This window comes from Cynoglossus semilaevis, chromosome 12 (genome assembly GCF_000523025.1).
Source record: "Cynoglossus semilaevis isolate Cse_v1.0 chromosome 12, Cse_v1.0, whole genome shotgun sequence".
NCBI lineage: Eukaryota > Metazoa > Chordata > Actinopteri > Pleuronectiformes > Cynoglossidae > Cynoglossus > Cynoglossus semilaevis.
Genome location: NC_024318.1, coordinates 7,581,915 through 7,607,908, shown reverse-complemented (window position 1 = coordinate 7,607,908; position 25,994 = coordinate 7,581,915). Strand labels below are relative to the sequence as shown.

The 25,994-nt window shown below is 40.3% G+C and overlaps 1 protein-coding gene and 1 long non-coding RNA gene across 4 annotated transcripts in view; one reads left to right on the top strand and one right to left on the bottom strand.

Annotated features, from left to right (window-relative positions):
* The first annotated feature begins 4,946 nt into the window (after positions 1-4,946).
* The window catches only part of slc35f3b (solute carrier family 35 member F3b), a 34,710-nt gene continuing 13,662 nt past the window's right edge, over positions 4,947-25,994 (top strand). Inside the window, exon 1 of one of the 2 annotated variants that reach the window (XM_025060915.1) lies at positions 4,947-5,684. In XM_025060915.1, the coding sequence (XP_024916683.1) occupies positions 5,474-5,684 (211 nt within the window). In that variant the 5' untranslated portion in view covers positions 4,947-5,473. Of the gene's footprint in view, positions 5,685-20,959; positions 21,067-25,994 lie in introns of those variants that run through there. The other variant, XM_017037008.2, reaches the window with a different exon arrangement.
* On the bottom strand, positions 7,619-25,836 carry LOC112487847 (uncharacterized). 2 transcript variants are annotated; one of them, XR_003051332.1, is made up of 4 exons: positions 25,389-25,836; positions 24,402-24,505; positions 16,394-16,522; positions 7,619-9,192 (listed from the first exon to the last, which is right to left on the bottom strand). It is a non-coding gene; the product is annotated as an uncharacterized LOC112487847 (long non-coding RNA). The 2 variants fall into 2 exon arrangements; XR_003051331.1 differs by lacking the exons at positions 7,619-9,192; positions 16,394-16,522 and adding an exon at positions 20,370-21,050.

Sequence of the window (25,994 nt, the reverse complement as noted above, 5' to 3'; positions counted from 1 at the left end):
GGATATTTATGACAGGACAGGAACATTTTGGAGGTCATTTAAATAAAAAGGAAGGCGGCTGGTTGTTTAATCTAGAAAGAGAACAGTGCTTTAACCTCCAGAGCTTAGAGGAGAGGAGCACATGCTTTATGCTTTAGATTTGAATAACATCCAGTGGAAAAAGCGTTTTCATGACAGCCACTATTTAAAGGCTATTTCACAACATTCATTCTTGTATTTTTCCTTTTGTTGCATTGTCACCAAACAGAGAGGAGAGTGTCTAAAAATGGAAACGAGGGCAGTGAACGCTGACCAAACCTGCCCGTCTCATCTCTTCACTGGAGCTGCTTTAACACAAACGAGAAGTGAAGCTCTGCCGATGAAGGACGGCATCAGCAGGTCTTCTCACCCTCGGAGAATCTGCTGCTAATTCTCCAGCTGTGTGTCAACCTTACTAAAAATGGCATATGAATAACCAACACACCCTTAAGCCTACCCCCTCTGCTCCCCTCCTCCTCCAGGACTCCCACTGTGGTTTTTCCTCAAAGGTTATAAGTGTCCTAACAGAAATAACATTTCAAACTACAGTGCCTTCTACTGCAGGAACTGGGAAGGAGCTGGATCCTCATCAGTCCTTCCTCAGGTTTGGTCAACCTCATGTCAAAGTCTCCCTTCAAACAATAAGTGGTGAGAATTTCCACTGTATTTCCTTTTTATTCTTGACTGTTGCAGGCTCAGTTCACACTTTCACTTCACTCTGACGGTGCATCAGCCAATCAGCTGCTACCTGGACCACTGTTTCCAGGCTGTATTAAATATAGATGGGGGTAATAGAATGGCTTCACAACACATTAAAGCAGAAGTATGCAACGGGACACAGGAGAAAAGAGGAGTACTAGGAAAAAAAGGTGAATGTTCTTCAAATTTTCTTAGATGCCTTTCAGCCAAATGAGTTCTGGGTTTAACGTGTTAAAGCTTTTGAGGGAAAAGAAGGTAAAGAAGGATGGTTTATTCAGGTTTTGTCTTATTATTACATTATGTTGCTGCCTGAGCAGCTTTATGAATCAAGAGTTGAGATTTCGTTAAATAAAATCATAAAATATAAATATAAACATATAAATATGTAGCAGTAATTACATGAAAATGAAAATATATAGAACACGTTATTAGCTGGTCTGTGATTCTCAGGTAAAAAAATAAATAAAAATCTCCTCCTAGAAAATGTTGCTTACATTTTACCTGAGTGGCATTTTGACAGGTCAAAAATAACAGGAAAATACATTATCTTAAAATAGCATTCAATGGCCTCACGTCTCTCCGTCATCACTCCAGAGACGTTACTGACATGAGTTCTTGTTAGTGATATTATATCAGTCACATACTTTTCCTGCTATAAATATATATAAATCCTGCTATACTAACTGGAAACAGTCTTATAAGGACAAATATGAGTCGTAGCCATGCGTTATTGACACATTTATTAAATATATGACAAAGTGTCCGGACTGATTACAACCATTATTTTATTTACTGCCTTTTATTTTTTGTTGAATAAAAATACTTTGTGGTTTAGGACAATAAAATCCCTGTTAGAGATCTGCTGGTTATCATTGAATAACTTGAATACATGAGAAGTTCTTCTACTTTATATTCATTATTCTGACATGAGTCTGGTGAGAAAAGGTGTCCATGGTATTTAGAGTGTGTATAACCTTCAGTGTTTACAGTGAGGAGGTGTGGGGTCTTTAGCTGAGCTGTGAAGTTCAGAGTTGCATTATGCAAAATGAACCTGATCCTCTCCTCCCAGTGATTGTCAATGGGAGCTGTTGACACCTTTATTGATGACTGGACTGCACTATTCTTGCTTGAGTAAGCACCCACCCACCCCCTCTGGGCACTAATCAATATTGCCTTAACTTCAAAGATAAGATGAAAAAAAAAATGTTGTTGCACTTGAACTGCTCTCCACAGTCCAGAGGCAGAAGAGTGGACGACAGACTGGGGACGCACTGCAGGAGCTACTGCGTTCAACACAAGGTAAATGGCTGCAGTTTTCTTTGTCTAAATGTATACCATTTAATTGTATGTTCACTAAAATAATAAATATTTAATAAATATGTTACCTTAACATATGTGTTTGGTTAATTTATAATAAACAACGTTCTGTGAATCTGAATGAATCACTTTGCAGAGTCACAGAAATAGACAAATAAGTGAAACTCCATTAGTGCAGCCATTCACTTGACTTCAACTTTTCAAGTAGAAATAATCACCATCAGTGAAGAGAACATAATTATCTCTAATGAAAGAATTAGTGTAATTAGTCTTAATTAGTCATAGCCGCTGTGCTGGCTGTGAACCGTGTGCATAACAAAGTCAGACGGGCAAAAAGGTGAATGGAGGCAAGAAGAAGTGTTAAGGTGGACGAGTTTAAATAATTACGATTCAAAACAAAGGACACAGTGAATAAAAAGAGTTGAAAATAGGGGGTGATGTCGACCAGTGTCTGTTATGTTGTGGAAGGACAACAGCAGGAGTTAAACAGATGACTTCCAAAACTGTTGTGAGATCTGCTGTGATTACACAGCAATAGTTTCTGATTGTAATATACTTTGATTTTTCTTGAAAAGTCACGAAAAAAGTTAAGGAACTAGATTGTTAAAGTCAAACGAGCTGGCCACTGTTGCCCCTGAAATTGCATTAAAGCGTCAGAAACTAACAGCAGGCGATCAGATTACTATTATACTGATATTAAGTTGTGGGCCAAAGGTGGCCCACAGGCCAGGGGTTTGACAGCCCTAATCTACAGAGCCACAGCCACTGGCTTGGGAACAAAACTATTTTGCTGATCGAGGTTCCAAAGTGGAAGAAATAAATACCCCCCCTCCCACCCCCCCAAAAAAAGAACATGTACAAGGTATCAGGGGAAACAGTGTTGAAGCAACACAAGAGGGAATAAGAGAGAGGTGATCACTGTGCTGACCACTGAAGGAAGCAGCAGCAAAAGGGAGAAGAAACAACTTTTCTACTTTGTAAAACTTTTTTGCTTATAAACTTAAGATAAACTTAAAGATACAGAGCCTCCTCTGAACTTCATAATCCGACAGACCAAAGAAAACGCTACGCAGAGGCTTGTGAACAAATGTGAAGGCAAAAGTGACAGAAGCTAATAGAAGTTCAGTTTTTTTAACTGGCTACAGTTTCTGGATTGTGTTTGTGTGTAACACACAGATACACCACAAATACACAGGATGACACACCTAGACACCCGGAAAAATCCAGAAATGTGAGGAAAACAAACAACAAATAAAAACAGTGAGCACGGCTCTCTGATCTTATCATACATATAAATGTTTAGAAAGTTTCAGTAAATCAATCTACATATTTCTCTGACCCACCAGTAATTGCCATATAGCTAGATTAAAAATAAAACTTGGACTTGACAACTCAAAGTACGGCTCCCTGCTTTTTTCCACCTCCAGCTAAGGAGACCTGCTGTGCCTCTTGACATGTGACAGTTTAATGGAAACGGAGCAGAAAGAACCGACTGCTGCTGGCTCCTGATTACACTGTGCTTTGTTTCAGGTCACTGTTTGCACTGTTTTTAAGGAACAAAACCACAGAAGGGACGGGCAAAAACATAGGGGAGAAATATTTAAGGCGACTGTGATGCAGGAGCCGCGAGGGGTAATTGTCTTGCTCAAGAAGACAGATTATTCAGTAGAAAGGAAAATTAGAATGAACTGATTCATAGTAATTGGGTCGAATCCTTTTTTTCAGATTTCAAATTAAAGGCAGCATAGAGATAAATATCTTGCATAAACGAATGAAAGCCTGTGATCAATGTCAGAATGCTGATGGGTCAGATACGTTTTGCCAATCAGGTTTCTGTAGGCATTTAGTTAATACACTTACAGACTGCATATATTTTTAAGTAATCAAATATAAAATAATCTTCTAGCTTTAATTTATTTCCAATTGACTTCATTAGTGTGAAATCTGGTCCTGGTATACTTTCAAGAAATGAAAAAAGATCTTCAACAATATTATTTAAAAAGAAATCTAGACATCTATTGCCATCTAGAAAGAGTAATTAGTTTATATCACATAGACAAAATAAAACAAATTAGTTGCAGAAAATAAGTAATAGCTTATAGACCAATTAAGTGAAAATGGACACTTCCACAGTTAGACTAATGCGTTGGGTATACATGATGCACATTTCATTCATGTAAATATAATGGATAAAATATTTTATTATAGTTTTGGACGTGTTTTCCCTTTTTAATTTTATGTCTGAATGTATTATAGCAGTATAACAATATAATTTTAAGTTTTGTTTTTATATCTATGTATACTGTATATATAATTTGCCACTGGACCAAAGCAACTTGAGTTGCTACACTGACTTCCATTTCGGACTCGGTTTAGTTACACCAGCAGATGGTGCTGTTGCAGTGCCTCCGAGACGCAGCAGAACGCACAGCGGCGCGGTTTTGGTTAGTGTAGAATCAGTCCCTGTTGTAGTGGCCAGGCATATGTGTGAGGGCTGAGGAGCAGCAGGATGGCGTTTCTTCTCTCCGTCAGCCTTGATGAGGATCTACATTAAGAGTCTGCTCCTGTGATCTGGACCATGTACGGGGACGGAGAGGGCACTGTGTGGGACCGGGTCGGGCGGCCACACCGGGACTGTGTGTGCTACCTTGGACCCCCCACTACTTTGATGCCAATGTAAGATATTTTAACTTTTGTTGAAGCCTTGTGGCCGACATGGATGCAGAAAACACCTGTTGCGCACTTGGTTTTTTCAGGTGCACTGACTTTATTCAGTTCAGGTGTCAAAATATTAGATTCCTTGTGAATATATTAATTGCTGGTAGTTAATTAGTAGTAGATGCTAAAAGAAATTTTAGAATGGCACAGGATTTTCTGTAATGTGTTGGCTGATGGTTTTATACCAGCACAGGGGTCTTTCAGGCCAAGTCGGTGCTATTATAAGAGCTCTTCAAATGCAAATAAATGTATTTAATTTTATTCGCCCTGCTGGACACAGCGACTACAACTATACGGTTCTGGGCAATTTTACGCACTGGTCTCCTTTCAAGCGAGCTGTCACTGGAGTCACTTCTTGAATTATAATTTTATCATTCTCTTATTGGCTGTACAAATAAAGATGGGGAGTGCACTGTGTAGAAACTACGCTATATACCAGTGGCAGTCACTTTAGTTCAGTGTCTCCCGCAGTGTTGTGTGGACGCACGCAGGGCCAGTGAAGGATGATGATGGTTTCAGCACTGGGTGAGGGAGGGAGGGGGCGCTGCAGGGGCCCCTGACCATCACTGTCAGTGGTCCACACAACACGGATCTCTCTTTAAATCTTATTTTAGCTATTTTGTCCAAAAAAAAAAAGCTCTTTTTTCCTTTCCCAAACTGTTTCTTTTTTAAGTCTTGTAACGCTACACCTTTTCTCCCTGTTCCTTTACCTCGCAGCGGGATGCGCAAGTCTCCCGACGTGAGCCCCAGAAGGCTTTCGGACATCAGCCCTCAGCTCAGACAACTCAAGTACCTGGTGGTGGACGAGGCCATCAAAGAGGACCTGAAGTCCTCGCGTTCAGTTGAGGACATTAACAGCGCATCCATAGAGGAGCGGATATTGCGCATCACCGGCTATTATGGATATCAGCCGTGGAATGGGAGCTACAAGAGTGAGTCAATTCACGAAGACGATAATATTTAAAGTTCTGAGAGTGTATTATGCAGAGGTGAACTTAGCTGGAGCACATAATGTGTTGTTTTCTCCCCGTGATTTGATGCAGGCCCAGTTAAAGGGCTCTCCGGCATCAGCCTGTTCTCTGAGGTGCAGAATATAACAGCCCGCTGTGTGTGGGTGTTTGTGCTTAATAACTTTGTGAGTGTGCTGCATATATTATGCACCGCTGCATGTATCCATCTGAACTGAGGCTATTCTGCAGGAGTTCACAGGATGCTGGAGATCAGCCTATCACGTTGTCTTAGCACCCAGACGGAGACATTTCATAGCACAGTGTGTCCCAGTTTTTGCCACCGTCCTCAACAGTGACATGTATTTTAAGTTAAAGCCAGAGTGCAGCGGTGGTGTGCAGCGTGCATTTGCTCAGAATAATAAAGAAAGCCCATCTGCATGAGACAATTGGTCGTTAAAGCATTGTTGCTGCAGACAAAGGGAATAACGATCGTTTACATCAGGGATGGCTTGAAGCGGCTGATTCATAAAAGAACAGGTTCTCAGTGCAGCTCAAATTATCTCCAATTCTCTTTTCTTCTCTTGAAGCCCTCACAATCCCACTGACTCTGTTGGTGCTTCGTCACAATTAATTAATCAAGCTCTAGAAATGACCTGTAATAAGACTAATGATTGTTGTTTTTTTTGTTAATTTGTTGGCCTGATTGAAAAAGAGCAAAATTTAGCCAGTTGCATTGTTTATACGAGAGTCTTCAATAAGACAACGCTGGAAGACTGATACAAAATGTATGAGCACATACTTAACATTTAAACACTGAAGTGAGGCTTCTACAGTTCTTCATCATCTAGTAGTGACTGTAACTGGTCAATGGTTTAAATGAGCTTGAGATGCTGATTTGTTAGTACGTTTTAATTTGAAGCGTTCAGCAATTAATTAAAACAATAAATCGTACAGTCATATAAAATAAATATTCTCTAGTACAGTGGAAGTACTTTTTGGCATTGTCTTGCAAGGACACTTCCCTTTGTTTGTATTTTCTCTTTTATTCTGCTCTTGAAGGAAAGTCAACTACTTGTCATTGTGACACAGCACACCACTGCACACAACCAAATGTGACCTCTGCATTTTACCCATCACCAAAGTGAGCAGGGGGCAGCTTAAGCCACCGGGGAAGAGTGTGTGGGGACGGTGCCATGCTCAGTGCACCTCAGTAGTAACTTGGCAACCAAGCCACCACTGCCCCATAGATTTCTTCTCTGTAAAAAAAGGTGCTTTTCTGTAAGAATACAGACAGTACATGTCCACAATGCAACTCAGAGATTACAGAGCTGCAGTTAAAACCTAAAAATAAGAAGCAGGAATACTATTTACTCCAGGTAACTTGTCTTTTTTTTTCTACAAAAAATATATAATATGTCCACACAGCTTGAGCCACTTCTTGCCCACCTATGGCTGCAGCTGTGTTCCGTGGCGACATCAGACTCACTAGTCACATGTTGCACGGAATTGTATGCCATGTGTTGGACATTATCAGCCCACAGCCTCGGCTGAACCACACGACTTGACTACACAGGTGCCAGTTATAGAAAGCAGCGGCTAATGGTTAAAGAGTGAGAAGCCGGTGCTGAAAACAGCCAATTTTAAGAGTGGTGGGAGGGTAAGTGCTCGGTAAAGTGGAGATAGATTCCTGTTTGTTTCATTTTACCGAACCAGCACATAGGCCCTTTCACACAGGAGTCACAGGGAAAAGCAAAGCAGTGAGAAACTTGTTATTTTTCTTCCAGAGCAAATGGATCATCCATAAACAATATAATATATATATCAATATCAACATGCTCAAAATACCTTTACAAGTATGAGGCAACATTAACTTGTTCCTGATATACTGTTAACTAGTTACAGTATTTTCTTTTGGATACTGTCCAATACCGAGTACTGATTGGGTTGGGTTTCAATATATATGCAATGAACTGGAACTGGTGTGTACAAGCTCTCAACATAGGGCTAAAACACATTTGTGCATGAAGTCATATAGCACAACAAAGAACCAGTACCAACAGATATGGAGACAACAAGTATCTAGAATTTAGATCTGAACCCCGCTGAGTTTCATCCCGTACTGCTCCGCTTGCTGCAAACATACATTTTTAAAAACACAGCCACATGTTTTAGTGATAGGCATAGAATACAGCGTAGTGTAAAAAGGGACTGTATACCCCGAGGGCTCCAACATCATAATATATTTAATGTTTTATGCAAATGTATTGGGATAAATATTTATGAGTGTACGGGTGGACACAGCCCCTTTTCCGTTTGTGGGTGGTTAAGTATCAATAACCAGGAATTCACCAAAGGGAGAAGATGTGGGATTGTAATATCAGCAGGTTTCATCCATGCTTTTACAGGACAGTCATATTGAAAACCAAATTGTAGAAGTCAAGAAAACAAAGGGCAGATCATTATTTTGAAATGCACTCTGGGATGAATTTTTACATTTGAATTTTATCCCATTTTTCTTACTCTAATTTTATATAAGGCTACATTTTATGTGGATTAAAAACAGACCCAGTAGAGGGCAGCGATGGGAGCATCGAGTCTGTGGTATCCATATAGCAATATTTACACAAGTATCGATGGTTATCAATTACTCTCATAAAGTATGTAATTAATAAATGAAGAAATGGTGCATGTCCCTTTCACATCTTTTAAAGTAACATACTAGATACAGGCATTTGTTCACTAGTTCACTAGTAGATGGCAGCAACTAATGATGTGTTCAAGTGTTCCAGGAGAGAGAGTTCTGAGATCAGTTTACAGGAAGAAACTCAACATTTTCTAAATAAAACCTTTTTGTTTTTGCCATAGATGGAAATTATGTGATTATCTGAGATGAGAGTATAATAGTATTTACAGTACACAAAATATTTTTTCAAGTAAAAAAAGGGAAGAGTGGTGAGTGCACTTGCCTTACAGCGATAAGATGGGGGTTTGAACCCAAGTGCTAACTGATGGTCTTTCTGTTTGGAGTTCTCCAGCACATACAGATTCGGTTAACTGGACATTTTATAGATATGAATGAGAGTGTAAATGTGTTGTTGTCCCTATGTGGCCCAGTGATGGATTGATAAACTGTCCCCCCACCCCCCTTTTCCTGATTACTGCTGAGATTGTCACCCCCTGGTTAAGATTAACGGGTGGAAGACAAATGAACCACTGGTCACCCAAGTCTAATCAGCCAGAACAAACTAAATTTAGACGAACCCTGCAGGGGAGGCAGTGATAGAGGAATGCCATTTGGTCGTAAACATCTCCCGCAGAGCAGCAGCAGCTTCTTGTGCATAACATCGCTGCTGTAATGAAGTGATCATCTCTCACCTGCTTCAGAAGTTCTTACTCTGCACCCAGTGGACTGTAGAGGCTGAGACGAGCTGAAGGAGATAAGAAGAAAAAAAGCTGCCAGTGTTTTCGCTTTCAGCTGCTTTCAGTGTTTCTGTGGAGAGTAAATGAGTATGGATTAGAGTGGGAGAAGGAACAAATAAGGCTGGGTTTTAGTTTTAGAATTAAAATGACTACATCTGGAAGGAGGCAGTGGGTGAACGCAGAGTTGGACATTTTTAGGTGAATGGTTCAGTATTGTGTGTAAAACAGAGTGGCCCATGTTGCATGTGTGCTTGATCAACCGTATGTCATAAAAGAGCATTTTAGTGCAACCATCAGGTCTGGTTCTTGGCCCTGAATCTCTCCTGCAGGTTAATGTCAGATCCCTGTCCTGCGACTGCACCTTCCTCTTTCCCCCTCAGCCCTTTTATCTGCTGTTAATTAAAAGTTGTGAAGTGACGATCCCTACCTCAGTGTAATTAAGCCACGGCGTGGGTGTGCTGTGTACAAAGCACATCAATGTCTGAAGCGGCCACAGAACCGTAGCTCTTTGAAAAGGAAGGGTGAGCAATAAGAGTGGGTTTTGGCCACCTTGACGTAGGAGGGTAATTAAAGTAATTACATCAAAACAAAGCCCTTATCATGTGGAGAGTGTCGGTCCCTGCATTCATGCATTTAGAGTTAGTTTACCAGTTGTGTTGAAACAATGCTTGGAAAACTTTAAATACTTACAACTTGAAGTTTGAGTAAATGAAGTACAGACTGACCCAATGAAAGTATTAAAGTTTATAGGTGTCCAAATATAGACATCATTTCCTGCCTCATCTCAATCCTATTGGCTAACAAGGATAATTGGTCCATGTGGAAAATTCAGGAAAAAGGTCAAATAATTCCATCTGTAAATTCACCTGTTCCTCAGCCGCAGCTTATATAAGAACATTGTCATAAATAAACTGTGTATCATAACTCCATCCATGCTGACCATGTAAAACATCGACTAAAATGAGTCATCCAGAAGGTTTATATTTGTGTGTGTGTGTGTGTACAGATAACATCATCCAAAGTACTCATCATTAAATGCAGGCACGAGCACGAAGGAACACTTTGTCCTCATTCTGTCTGTTTGGAAAGATGAAATACTAATAAATCAAAAAATTTGGAAAGATGAAATACTAATAAATCATACATACATAAACCATAAACCAGGAGACCTTTATAAAAGCTCAGGTCTTTAATTTTCTAAAAAAAATCCAAAGCCTCTTTCTGATTACAGCCTAAACATCATCCATACCCAACGTTGAATGGAATTAGAGAAAATATAACCCAATGAATGCAACATTTAACTTTATTTATTTGGACAGAATTGATTTGATCAGACACCAGAAGAATGTTTTGTAAGCCGGTTTGAATTATGGAGAGATGTAGCCACAGTGCTAATCCTGCTCATTGTCATATCACACTGAAATGCCATTTTAGAAAACATCACGTGCACCAGACTACAGAGAGGGTCGTTGGTGGTACTGTAGGTGCAATATACATCCAGTAAAAAAAAAAAACACCAGCTTAAAGCAGCAGGGAAGCTACTTCTTGTTATATTTTCTAATTATCAAGCGGACTGTTTCCACCTTTTTTGTATTCTTTATGCTCAGCTGGACTCAGCTGATCAGCTGACTCTCAGCTGCTGCTGCTGCTGCTGCTCCATAGTAACTGTAGACACATACACTGGTGATATCAGGGTTCTCATCTAACCCTGCACAAAGACGGCGAATAAGCTGAAAACACAAAACAAACTGCTCCTCTCAGCAGGTTGTGTGTGTGTGCGTGTGTGCGTGTGCGTGTGTGTGTGTGTGTGTGACAGAGAGAGAGAGAGAGAGAGGGAGAGAGAGAGAGAGAGGGAATGAGAGAGAGAGAGAGTCACTGTTGCTCCAAAAATCAGATCTGTCAGCGAAAGACGATGAGGCTTTGAGGAGCGACAACAAAGAGATGATGTAAAGAGATGGAGAAATCAATTTCTATGTGACAGCCCCCACCCCCACCTAACCCCCACCCAAACTGACCCCTCACTTGTCGTTACATGCTGCCACAGGCCACTTTGCTTTTATGTTTTGAGAAAATATCATTAGTTAGAGTTTGACAGCTGATCTCTTCAGTTTGATCTTGTTCATAGAGAATTCATCAACTTCTAAAGATTCATCATCTTTAACGATTCACATGGAAAAATATATTTCCACTCCAGTCTGGTTCAGTATAACTCAGAGTGCATTTTGAATTCATGCGAAGTATGTGTTGTTTTTTCTCCCAGACTGGTGTTCAGTGCATGTAATGACTGTGTCCTTGGAAATGCAAAAGCCCCGAGCCAAGTGAATCCAGACGCCGACTGTCTCTGGCTCTAATCTCTAAACAACGTACTCTGTAACCTAATGGGTTTTCATGACGTTACAAAACAGTTCATGTTGACGAGTGGAGCCTGACTTTAAAGGTATTTAATGACATCTTTGTTACATCAAGTACTTAACGCTGGAGTACAGAGATGATTTGTCTTTCGACATCTTTAACACCAAAATTATTAGTTACATAATGAGTTGGTAATCAGTTACAGAGTACTTACTAAATATTTACATCTAAACAGGGGTAAATCTAAATTGGAGAAAATTCTTTTAAAATAAGTTTGTTTCTCTACTTATCCTCCACTTAAGTTTCAACAATTCTGCAAGTGATTTTTCCACTGAGGCTGGATTAAAACGACTGCACTGATTTAAAATAATTTTCATTTTGGAGAGTTGAAGAACTTGAACAACTAAAAATTGCTGCAGCTCAACACCAGACTTAGATATAACGATCAAACCTGTCAATGTCAGACCATGTATCTTGGACATTTTTGAATTACAATCAGAAAAGTGTATTTGACAGTTTTCAGACATCCTACACTTAATTGTTTTTACCTTGAATCCTAACATAATTGGTTTCATAATACTGATAATGAACTGGACAGCAGTCCAATGTCCAGTGCTGAGTTTGACGACATTCTTCATCAGGGCAGAGGGGTGGGGGTTGGGGGGTGGGGGGTGTTAATTGGAGTCTTAAATCAGGCAGTCCATGAAAGAGCTGTGATATGTTTGTACAACATGCGAGAGCCGAGGGAGAAACTTTTTATAGCGATAAGTCATGATTAAAACCACAAGCCTGCACTGTGTGCAGTTCTCACCGTGGGGTAAGAGACTGGGCAATTATACCGGTGGTGTGGATATTAATGAGAGCCGACAGCCAATGGGGGAGCTGCAGAAGGAGCCAGGGAGCCTTGACTCCCTTCTCCCCCTCAGGGAGCTGACTGGACCACATCCTACAGCCAAGTATGTGCACAGAACAACCACTTAATCCCAATGATTATTCAAACCAAGCCAGTGCACAAGGCTCTGTTTGGCAAAGTACACCCTGGTCGCACAAGCACTGAAAAATAGACTGGGCTGAAATTATATCAAGCATTTAAGTGTTGTTTTTTTTGTTTGTTTCACTTGGCTGCTAAAAAAGTTTAAATAGCATCACTGGTCACGTTCCCAAGATCAGTGGTCCTCAAACGATGGCTCGAGGACCATTAGTGGTACTTGCACTCAAGCAAATAACTGAACTGTAGAATTTCAACTGTTAGCACTTAAATTTAAACGCAAGTTGGTGGAAATAAATTAGCTCGATAACTTGGTGTTTTTCCACATTTACTACAAGATATCTAGATATGTGTGTGTGTGTGTGGCTTCAGAATTTAGTCTTAACTTCAGTTAAAGAGCCATTGGTTTTACAGTCTGGCTTTGGCTAATGAGCTCTAGTTCATCAGGGATTTTTATTTTTTCTTGTAATACTGTGCTAAGGCATTTCTGTGTTTGTATGTCTGCTGATGAAACTTGAGGTGCCCAGTATTTTGAGTGTGGAAAAACACACCTCTAGAATAACGGTCACATTAAGAGTATTACTTAATGCATTAGTAGATAACAGTACTGACGTGTACAGAGCACACCTCTGTCCTTCAGGATTTGAATTCAGTATAATTACTACAGTAATAGAAGGTAGAATTCTAGTTTTCATTTATCATCTACTTTACATACAGCACAGTCACGCTCCCCTCTAATGAGGCCTGCTCTGCCTGTGATGATAAATTGCCTAATTTTTAGCAATCTTGTTTCTGGCGGGGAAAACAACAAATGAAACTCCTGTAACAAGCACAAAGCTCAAGGACATCAAGTTCTATTTCAGTGTAACACTGACTGTGCACTATGGAGACTGAGAAATGGAGGAGAGAAAACGGGAGAACTTTACTTTTCCCAAGTGACAGACTTTTTGGTGGGCCTTCATTTAACCCCTGCTGTTGTTAAAGAAAAAAAAAGATTTCACTTATCAGAACTTTGATTGCTTTCAAGAGCAGGTCGACTGAACCTCCTATCCAGTCTAAACACTTGAGAGAAAAACACCATTCTAAAGCGTCGCCTCGCTCACATTATTATTCTTGTTGCTGCTGCTGCCGTCACTTACTACATGAAAGCCTGAACCTTTTTTGGTGATTGAAACTACAGCTTTGAATTACTACCCCAAATTACAAAAAGAATAAAAGTTATTTTTTGCACTGTTAACCGCTTTCGCTTTTGTTCAAGCTCAGTGATTTGCAGCAGCATCAAAATGAAGAGCGCTGCCTCTTGAGTATAATTTTTCTGACATTCATTTGTGCACAAGCCCTTCACGGCTCCTCGCTGCAGTCTCCATGACATCCTTTTAACAATGCAGAGAAATTAGGCTAATCATTCATTGATGCTGTAATGGCAGGAGTGAGGTTTCTGGTGGAGTGAGAAGTGGAAGGGAGCAACAGGTCTCTCTGGTCCACTTCCTGAGCCCGGTGGTTTCTCAGGCCCATGTCATGTTTCTTTCATGTTGTGTTCAGGTGGCCTGAGCACAAGGCAGCCTCTTAGAGAGGAGTGACTTTGAGGAAAGGATAAAGGTTTAATCATCATGTGCTATTGTGCTATTAAGGCGATCCTGAGAGTCACGTCAGGAACTTTTTTATCAGTATTCACATCCAGTTTGTTTACTTTCTTAAGGAAGAAAATATTTCAAATTTGAGGGATTAAATTAGTTTTGGTGCATATATGTTATAATTTCAGGTAATTTTTTATTCGAATAATTAATACTCAACACTTTAAGACAACATGTCTTCCACAGCTTTGAAATATTTGTCATATAATAAGCTGTGTTGTATTGTATTTACTTGACCTAAATTTACCAGTGTGTATATTTCTGAAGTTTGAAGTTTTGACCCGACTAAGTTTCAAAGTTTTACTTTTCCCAAGGCTGGCCTAGATTTAAGTCCTTGGGTGACGTTAGGAAGAAAAACTGTGACTTGGTGCCAAATAAATCCTCCAGAATTCTACAAAGAGGGAGTTCTGTGAAAGCAGCTGCCGCCAAGTGTTCAAACCTGAATGGAGCAGATGAAGAGGAATAGGTTTGTAATTGTCGTTTTTTTTTTTTTTTTAAACTTCCCCTCGTGCAGTGTTTGACAACAAAGTCAATAATTACGGAGTAAATGTACGGTCAAAAATAAATGATGAAAAATAATAATCTAGATAATATCATGTCTACACCTTCAGACGGCTCTGACAGCTGCTCTTCTGTACATGTGGGTCACATCAAGGCTATTCATATCTCTTGTCCTACTTGCTATGCTCACCTGCTGTTTGGTTCCTTGCAATTCTTTCAACCCAATCAGTGTATGCAACTGTGTTTGTTTGCTGTAAGGACATTCGTACGGAATGCAACAGCGCCTCCTACGGGTAAAAACCATTACACGACCTGTAGCTGTTCATCTCGCGTCACAGGTGCGTCATAATGTGACATTTAGGGGGTTTATAGCTCAAATAGAGACACGGCCGGATAAGAAATGGGCATCATGGATAGAATGAGCCTTTTTACAAAGTTCGTGTCAACACCTTGAAGCTCAGGGAACAGCATGATATAAATGCAGAGAGCGGCGGATAGAAGCTTTTGGAAATGCTGCTCTATAATTACAGCAATTGAAAATAATTTGAATAATGTTTAACACTGAGAGACGAGTGCAGTTTTAATATGAGCTACAGTGGAATGGGAGACCATTTCTGTTTCAGTAACACGGACAGCTCTGGTACTTAAAAATGCAGTAAATGGTCGTTGAATACACTTGAAAACTGCAGGTGACGTCAACAAGGATATTAAACAATACTGCCAATTTGCTGTGTTCTCATCTGGCTCGTGAAATAGTGGTTTAAACAGGGGTTAAACGCAACCCTTTATTAGTAATGGTACAGTGCAGGAGGCTTCCTAGTCCTCAAATATAGCCTCATTGTTCATACTGCAACTTGGCAGTAGAGGGAGCAAGTGTCATTAAAACGATACCATCGTTTCTGTATTGTGGAGATTTATCCTTAGGAAAATATCCCTTTCGACCAGCAGCTGGGGCACAAGGACTACTTCATCTGTGGTCATGTGTACACTTCAGTAGGGTTAAATAGGATTTAAAGTACATGTTTCAAATAAATGTTTCCTTTCCATTTGCATTTTGTACTTGTAATCCTTTTCTACTAATACATATTGCTATTACTACATATTGCTCCTAGTGTGTTTTCAGACGGTGTCGAGATCGATTCATCTGTGCAAAGAGTCGCCATTAAATCCCTGCAGTATGTGCTTTACATGAAAATATGAAGCAGATGAAAGCTTTTATTATGTTTTTGCTGAGATAATTGCATTTCTGTCAATGTATCATTACATATCTGAGGTCTGTAGCTCTAACATCCCATTAAGGAAATTCAAATCTTCCTAGTAACTGAATGACTCAGTTCATTAGATAACAAGCTGCAGTAACTGACACAATTAAGAAAATCACTGTTAATTGATTTTGGCTTGTAATTGTCTCTGTAGGTGCATACAAGTCTTCATTTATACACACAGTAATGCAATGGCTCAAATGGACCGTTTTGTTTTGTTTTTTTATTTCACTTGAGTTTCACTTTAGCAGCAACTTCAAATGTAAAAGAAGAAATCTGTTGTCAGGGCTGAAGTGAGATGTAAATTTAATGGCGAGTCAGTCTTACAGACTAAGCGTGGCCTGCTGGGATAGAGACTGATTATCAGGGCCATCATAAGGCATTGGCGATTAGTAAGCACCACTGGACTGTATTAGCCATGAGTGTAATTGAGAGCAGGTCTCAATTATTTTAAAGCAGCTGCCTGTCTACCTCTTCTTGCCTTTTTCCCCCGCACAAGTGTATTTTAATGGGGTTAAATGAGGTCACTCTTACCTGTGTGCTGCACAGCCACACTCTGTACACGGAGAGCAATCTTGAATCATTTATTATTCCAGTCAGCATTTGCATTTGTTCCACAGAAGCCTCACACAAACTGTCAATAGGCCAGGGAGCTGGAGTTGACTGAGAAAATAAAACATATATTATAACATGCACGTTACTATTTTTTAAATATGTTTAATGTAATTTGTATATTGTTTAGATAGACATTTTTTTTCACAAAAAAGTGCAATAAATGACTGATGCTCAAAGATTATGTTTATATTCTTTAGAATGCATTAAACAAATGAATAGCACAATCAAATATTTCTCACCACTAAAACTGGCTCTGAATCTATAAAATAGATTTCTCACTAGAAATTGAAAAAAAAAAAAACTTCTTCAGTTCCTGGCTCCTGTTCATTTCTCCTAATGTGAGGTTCTCTGTTAGGTTTGCAGCTGAGGTGTTATTAAGCTGAGTGGAGACACCTGGCAAGCTGCTAATCAAGATGCCAGCGCTCCTGCTAACTGCTCCAAACCTGCCTTCATTTGGTTACTTATCTCTGCCCAACATTATAAATGTATACATGCACACGTAGTTCCACATACACCTTAGACCCTACATACTGAAAGCATTTTCAGTTAGACTTTTCAAGAGTCTAACTGCACCACTTCATCTTAAAGTCTGAGATAAATCCAATTTTAGATTTTTGTGGCAGTGATTTGAATGCAATAGTAAAGGTTTATAGAACATAAAATGGATTATCTTTCTAGGCCATTACTAGGGCTGTATGGTAACGCTTCATAAAAGACTGGAAATCACAGAAGTTTTCCAAAGATTAATAAATCTGAACATATTTAGTGTAACTTAGACTATTATATAAAATTTGATGGATAAGCTGCCTGTGGGTCTCCTCAGGAAACGATTTACCGACTTGAATACTTCTGTTCTTTATTGTGAACACTGGCATTTTAATCTATTCATAAACAATTTGAATAAGAGATCAGAGTACATATCTAAATCAGATTATTTCAGTTAAAAGTTATTGGACAAATATTGTTGTGATGTTTAATTGTAGTGGGGCTTGGCTTGACTATAATTGATTCATCTCAGTATACACTTTTGGCTGTGTCATAGTCATAAATGCAAATAAGCAAAGTATTATTGTCCTGGCAGATGTCCCACAACAGCCGTCACTGGACTTCACCAAGCAGCCCACAAATTAGGATGCACACATTTACCTTTATTGGCAGCAGTATGGGTTAATTTAAATTATACAGCGGGACATCATTAGTATCATGAGTATTTTTTACACACCCTCACACACACTTTCTTAGCACTTCAAGTCCATCATCTTGCACTACCAAGTGGCCTGGGAGTGTGATCTGCAGCTGAGGCACTTTTTTATGCATAATCAATAGGACGGGTTTTCAGTCCAACTCCTTTTTTATGTCTCACCCTATTGGTCTGCTGGAGAAGACAGTGATGACAAAAACTACCTATTAAACCTCAACACACTGTACTGTGTTAATACTGATGCTAGTCTATACAGTATGACTTATACACAGGACCTGTGATGGAGGTCCAAATGAAAAACAATGTTTACAAATGGCCTTTATAAGTGATATTATTCTCTATACTTTTAACTACTGTCGAAAAACTCCTTTAAAAGAAGACCACATTTGGTTCTAGTACAAAAGGCAGGAACATTGTAGTGTTACAGTGTTCCTGCTGTTCAGCACTTGTTGTTGACCCGTAACATAGTTCTTCATCCTTCCTTATCATTTGTCATCAACAAACACATTTAGAAAATACATGTTTCTTGGGTTATGCTCTACAACAGTGGTTATCAATAGGCGGCTCATGGGCTAAATCTGACCCACCAAACCATCCAATCCGACCCAAGACTGTTTCCAAAGAGAAAATATTGTGTGATTCCCACTATTATAACAACTGAAAAAAAACCCCCAAAACTAAATAACCCCCACCATGAATGACTCTATTTACAAAAATGTGTTTTTCTTTGAGAGTTTGACCCCTAAGGTGTCTGTCCCAGTAACTCTGGTTCTCCGACAAATATAGTTGATGACCCCTGCTCTACAATATTCCACTGCACATAAAACACAACTCCTCTCCTCCCAGATGTGCTCCCAGTTTGTCTTCAGGTACAGAGATGGATTCAAAAGTCTCAGATTCAGCAGCAGCTCAAAAGAACTCAAAGGATGTTGCATTTTAAACCTCACCACGTTTTATACCGTCTTCATGATAATGTCAGCCGACGGCTTGTGACATTGTGCGAGACATTCGTATCATGTTGTAAACTGGTTTGCTTCCCCTCTTTGTTGACGGATGAAAAGTCTATGACTCACTCAGTGGGAGTTTTTAATGATCCTGGTGACGGCACCTATTTCCGCCTCCCTGTTTTTTTATACCCTATCCGTAGCAGCCGATGATTGCCGACTGAATGTTCCTGTTCTCACCGCACTAAGATCCTGTAAGCTCCTGAGCATGAGCTCACTCAGACTGCAGCTGGCAGTTCTCAAGACCCGAGGTATACTTGTAAGGCACACTTGCAGAAAGCGCCTGGTGTTGAACCACATCAGCTGGTGGGGGACATCAGAGTATGTCTATAAAGCTGCCTGTCCTAGTTAGGCAGGGCCTGAGTGTGAGGTAGAGTCTAAGTAGTGAATTATTCAGTGCAGCTTCCTTTAGGCATGCTTTATACTCTGAGGTTTTTTCACATACATGCAGGGAGTTTTTTGTACACACACGTACTGTATCGGTACTTAAACGCATTAAAGGCACGAGCGACGCAAGGACGGCAGAGGCATTTTCGGATCAATACTGGGCTCTTCAATTTGTACCAGTGACAGTGATGACTCTCCCGCAGTGTGTTATCTGCTATTGTGCATTGGATTCTCAAGGGTGGAACATAAATGACAAATGGATTCACAGGATAAAGAATTGTGGGGGCACAGTTCCAGCGCCTAGTGTCACATGGCTGCGTGTGAGTCTCATACATCAGTTCCAGGGATTTCAAAGTTGACGATAGAAAGAATTTAATATAAAAAAAAAGTCTCGTGGCTGGACAAGGCCGTCCATCACCTCCACGTCATAGAAGATCCACTCCAGAGCCTCTGTTGCGATATACGACGGCAGGGTCAGTGGGAACAGAAAATCAGTGTGTTCACAGTCACTTTACTGCAGTTGTTAATGTTTACCATGCCTTTCTTTTACGACCAGTAAGTGAATAAAGCAGGGGGCGATATAACCTCATTCTGTCTGTTATCAAAACAACCCACACAGCTACAGTAAGAGACTCAGGGTCATTTATTTAATATGTAAACATATTTCAAGAGCAGGCCGCCTATGCTTCAGTTCAGTGTGTTCAATGGAGGATTGTGACCCATTGGAGATGCTGTATGATAAAGTTAATACCAGTTAATTCCAGTTCTACATGAAGACGGTGCCTGTCCACTGTTGAAAATTTGAGTTACATTTTAGAACATTAAAAAAACAATTATTAACAGCGATGCTAGTAAAGCTAGAAATTATTGATTACTATTTTAAAACACTCCCCTGCAGGGGGTGCTATAAATGCATTTTGATCAATCTAGCAAAAATTAAATTCCACTAGGAAACAATATGTCCTTATTTTCTAAAAGGTAAAACAGGCAGAAATGACCTTTTTTGAAAAAATAAGTTAGAGTTCAATAGTTCTTATTGTAAAATATTTTATGACTGGCTCTATAAGCAAAGAGTTCCATTACAAATGACTTTGGTTGCCAACAAAATTCTATAATAAAGCTCTGGTTCCAGAAATACAGAGATGAGCTATGACTGAAGAGCTACACATTATATAACCAAACATTGATGCTGTCAGGGAGAACTGTTTTTTTACAGGATTGTAGTTATTAGTCGTAGAAGCTACAACCGAAAATAACGGAGAAAATCGTGTCGAAGCAAATTAATAGACTGTAATAAAAAAAGTGAAGTGGAGTCAGGGGACTTTTAATGAGACTTTACACCGAGGCTTCAGAGAATGCGTGGAAAATCATTATTTAATTGTCCATTAATCTACGCCGACAGCAGACCCACCAGCGTCACCCCCAACTGCACCAGGTCTCAGTTTGTTGCTCAGATCGGTCCCTGCGTCCAGTCAGTGCCACGGTCATCGTCCTGTCCCAGGAGGAGCCACAGAGAGACCAGCAGAACTAGAACTGCTCCAGTGAGGAGGAGGGGGTGGAGGGAGGTGGTACTGATGGATGTGACGCTGGCGAATTGCTGCAATTGTCAAAGTGTACGTGAGGAGAGAGCGAACAGGACGCACTGGATACAGCAGATTTGGGGAGGGGAGGCGAGTGGAGGCTGGGGTGGGGGGATACGACAGAGGTTTTTCTTATAATAAAAAGAAAACACTCTCTCTCACACACACCACTGGGAGTCAGATGGATCCAGGGAGACAGGGAGCAGGACACCAGCTCTGAAGCACCACAGGGTCCCATCCTGAGCTCCGGTGTGTCTGCACCAAATCGGCTTCAGGGATGTAGTCGCAGCGGCTCCGAGCTCAGCCCATCCGAGCTCATCTTCCTTCTCCTCTTCATCACCATAATGAAGAAACACTCCGCCAGGGTCGCCCCTCTGTCCGCCTGCAACAGTCCGGTGCTCACCCTCACCAAAGTAGAAGGTAGGAAGACTTATCAATGCGCGCAAAACACAGGCACTGGTGCCGCTGTGTGCGCCTGTAGCGGCGTGCACTGTGAGCGTGGGAGAATCCCGGCGTTGTTCTGATATAAAAAACTGCCAGCTGTCTGATATTATTCACTACGAGAGACATCAACTTTACAGAACCATTCCGTCAGCAACATAACGCCAACAAACAAGCGCGTAACTTGTGCCATTCAGCCAGAGTCTGTGATGCAACGTAGATGTAAGTCAGGCAGAATCCTGATCTGTGTTTCTGCATCCACTGAACAGGAGAAACATCGTCTCGAACCCAAAGCCTCCTTTTTTTTTTCTTTGTGGATGTTGATGAAGCGTCAACATTACATCACTACATTTTGCCGCATTTATTTATAAGACCGAGAGATGAATGATGTTGTTGTGATAAAACACTGGAGCCAGTGTTACTGCTGCTCCAGGCGGCTCTGAAGTTGGTACTGCAGCAGGGATTCCCTCATAGCTGCACTCCATACATGTTCTGAATATATATTTATTTTTTAAAAAAGCTTAATATTTTGATACTATTACTATTGGCGTCTATTAATAAGATCCAATACCAGCACTGTTTGTCTTGGTTTTTACCAGGTTATACTGAATAATTATACATTACAAATGATAAATATAAAACTTTATTTATTCTGTATGAAAAAGTGTAGTGGTTGTCACGCCTGCCTTACACGCTGAAGGTCCTTGGTTTGAGCCCCAGAGCAACCACATACTTAATGGCGCCTCCTGTGGCAGCCTTTGCGTGTTGCAAAGATTCACATTACATCGTGGGACTGATATGGAACTACAATTCAATTATCAATACATTTTTCATCACACTGTGGCAACCGCCCCCCTGCAGGGGGTGCTGTAAAGACTATTTTCACTGGTATCCTCCCCTCAGTCAAACTCTAGCTCTGTACTCTGACAAACACATTTTTAAACATTTCCCAGGGGAAAAAATAGTTTGGAAACGACTTTAATCTGGCTACGGTGTTTGTGGCTGTACTATAGTTCAGAGTGGTCTCTGTTCTGTGGTCTCTACAGAATTTGCCAGTAAGGCTGCTGGGGGACGAAGGTATAAACTACTGAGACTGGAATCGATCCTTAAACTTACTGTTTGTCAGTTCAATCAACAACCACTAGAACTCAACAACATTAATCTTTTCTGGTAAACAAACCGGCTATTTTCAAACTTAGCTTATCCTGCTCCTCCCACCCCATTTTATATTTGGTTATAACCCCAGTTCTGCATCTGTGAATCACATCATGGCCACCTGCTGGCAGTAACAACTCCAACCAGAAGAGAGAGGTAGCACCAGACACCAATTGTGACTAATTATTCACAGGAATCACTAAAATGCTTCATTCATTGTTAGTCTTTCAAAAATGTTTAACTTTAATGCTCCATCCAAATCAGCACTTGTCTTAATAATAAAGGAAAACGTATCACTATAGCAATATAGTAGTCTTTGGGGTTTAGAACAAAACAACCAGTGGACAATAATATCCTGTTCCAGCTGTAGAGATGCCCATGTGGGCCATGAAACCAGCAGTCCATCGATCAGTGATCTCAGTAAAGGACTGTCCCCTTTAATCTGACTCCTGAGATTTCATTACATGGAATCTCAGCACTTCAGGCCCCCAGTCCACTGGAGTGCAGTTATTAGATTAGCTGCTGAACTCCTTTAGGGAAATAGTCCTTTTGACTCTTGTGTGTGTGTACATGTAAGTGTCTGTGTGTGTTCCCTCTTTAAGGCTGACCATATTAGGGCTGGTCATACACTGAACTCTTCTTGTATGGCCCAGTTAAACCACTTAAACTTGTGGTTTTGAATGAAGTTGTAATGTTGTTCTGGTGGTGGTACAGAGTGAACTGTTGGTCTGTGTGTGGTGTCGCTCTTGTACCTTTTTTTCTTTCTCAGTTTACACCCCTAAATTAGCTACTGGCTCAAAAACACTTTAAAAGCAAATTAAACAAGGTAGCCTCGCTTCATTTGCCCAAAGATTTATTATCTTTAATCAGTGTTTAAGTAGCTAAGTAAATGTCAATGCAGCGGTGTTTTAAATTAAAGCAAACCTTATTTAAAAATGGAGTGCATGGAGAACAATATGTGTTACTTAAAGATTTGAGAAAGATGTTGGACTTGAAGGCACCACTGAGAATACTGACTTTTTCAGCAGCTGCTATAAAGGGGAACGGAGTCACACTGTGGCACAGCGGGTCAACTGATGTAGACCTTGTCCAAAATTTCCATTCTCCTCACTAACAACCACAGCCACAGTCGGAGAATTCCTTCATTTATTCATGTTCTACGGCGTTGTTCTGTTGAAGGTCCCTGAAATCTGTGCTGATGCTGTGCTAAAGGCAAGGTAGGGAGTACAGACGAGCGTCAGAATGACACATTTGGTTGATCTAAAAATAAATTACTATTTTGTATCCGCATATTACTCACACTATTGAGTTATGTGTGATTTAAAATCTTTAGCACTGACTCAAAGTGATTGTGTCTGTTGTTCCCTCACTGGATCACCTGACATTTCATCAGATCAATGCAGTTTCACTTTTCCTTCAAACAGAGGTGGAGCCACCATTTGTTTTCTAGCTGCAGACATATTATTACAAGTGTAACTTGAGGCTGGAAAAACCAATAAAAAACAAAACAACTACAAAACACAAACAGTTCATCACCAGTCATACCTGCATATTGATGTCTCTTCTTACATGTTTTCATTGTAGTTTTCTCTAAAGTCCATTGTCTGGATGTTTGTGTCCCTCACAGCCACTCACTGACTTTTCATTTTTACACCGTATATTCACATGACTTATTTAACCTTCCTGCAGTCCATAGATGACAATTATTGATTTATTTTAAACGCATTAGTCACTTGTGTCTTTAAGGAAAGACGTGGTTGTTCTTCTGTCTTCCGAGGTGGATTCACAACAGTTCATATTTGGACAGTTGTCATAATTCACCAAATGCTACCAGAGCCACATTTAAACCTCTCCCCAGGCAACAATGCAGCTAAGTACAAATTGCCATCATGGACTGATGGGAAATAATAATAGTCTACGTATATACTGTAGGTTGAGCTCCAGGTAATTCATTTATATTTAGATGAAAAGAAAGCACTTTCAGCCGAGAGGTGACAAATTTGGTGTCTGTTTGGTTGGACATATCATTCCTGAGATATAAGTGCACAACTTGTACAGATATTAAAGACAAATTCTGTACATGAGGCAACAGAAATGCACACACTCAAAATAGAATGTAACATTAAGAGCCTAGTAGTGGATGAGTGGTTGGCTGTTACCTCACGACGTGAAGGTCACCGGTTACCACAGATGGTTTTTCTGCATGGATTTGCATGATCTCCTTTTATGTGTGGTCGGTTTTCTAACAGCATTCACTTTCATCCTGCAGTGGACAAACATGCAGACTGGTGATGAGGTCTGATCTGTCCATCAGAGGATGTTAACATTTAGGCTCATAAAAAAAAAATCAGACTAATATCATTGAGATTGATTGCACGCTGTACTGCACCTTCAACTAGACAATAAAATAATAATACAGGACGTTAACACAACCATATGAATGCCATAAAGGAGAACAGGAACCAGAATGTCATCCACGATGGAAGCACAAAATTACACTTGTAAATGTATAAAAAAAAAATGATTGAAATTGAACTGAACGGAAGCAGTGATTTTTTGGCTTCTACAAATACTACTACGTCTACTGAAAAAGCACAGTCCTCTGTCCTGAATGCAGGGCTACAAAGGGAACGACATCTCAGCAGAATACACTATAACAGGGCGCTAAAGCATGACATACTTCCAAAGGTTGTCTGTAAATCATCAAACTGGCAAGGGATCAATTAAATGGCCTGAAAAAGCAGAGGAAACAGTTTAAGGTCTTTTACAACCGTTTCACCTGCGCCGTAGGTGTTGACATGGTCAGAGTGGTGACAGTTTTGCAAATCAACTCGATTTTCCATTCTAGCTGACTCTGCATGTTTTTTTTTGCTCCATCCTTTCCCTTAATGTGTTGGGTGAGTTTTTTTGCCAATCTTCACTTGGAATTCACTTGGAATTCAAGGGGTTGAAAAAAGGGTGAGGCCACAAGGTCACCTATAGAAATGAAGCTCCCATTGTGCCCAGTCCACTGCAGATAATAGCTAACAGACTGTGTCCCTCAGACAGAGGTCTCTTGGTTTGGAGGTTTTTCTAGTTGAGAGAAATTGTCTGAGATCTGCATTATTCTGAGGCTTCAACCGATGTGGAGGCTTAAAAAGACTTACACTCTCAGGAGGTGGTTTTCTTGTGGGAAATCCATGGACTTTCCTGCAGGACATAACCAGACCTTAATCAGAAAGATTCAAAAACATGACTTGAATGACTTCTACACACAGAGCAGAGCTAGAAACAGCAGTGAGAAAAACAAACAGGCAGGGGAGAGTGGAGAGAGCCTGGACTACAGAGAGACATGGGTGGAGTTAAGTAGACACAGGTGACGAAGGTTAAGTAATCACTAGGGAGGGAAAACAGGAGGTGGGGGTGAGGGGGTGGTAGAGGGAGGGGTGTGGACACAGCAGAGAGTGGGAGCACCTGGAAGAAAAGACTCAAGGTTGAGACCAAAGTCACCTTTAGCCATTAAGGGGTCACAGCATCGGCACCACCAGCAGATGGCAGCCTAGAGATTGCTCAGTTTAAGACAAGACACGTTACCACCAAGTGGAGCTTGAACTGTTGCTCTTCTTGTAGTAGGGTTTTAATTTATTATTAAAAAAATTCCATAAAATACAATTAAAATGTATATGAATAATTATAATGATGTGAAAATAAAATAATATGCTGTATTTTAACTTCACACAAGATACAGTGAGGTTGCAGTTATCAATTAACAG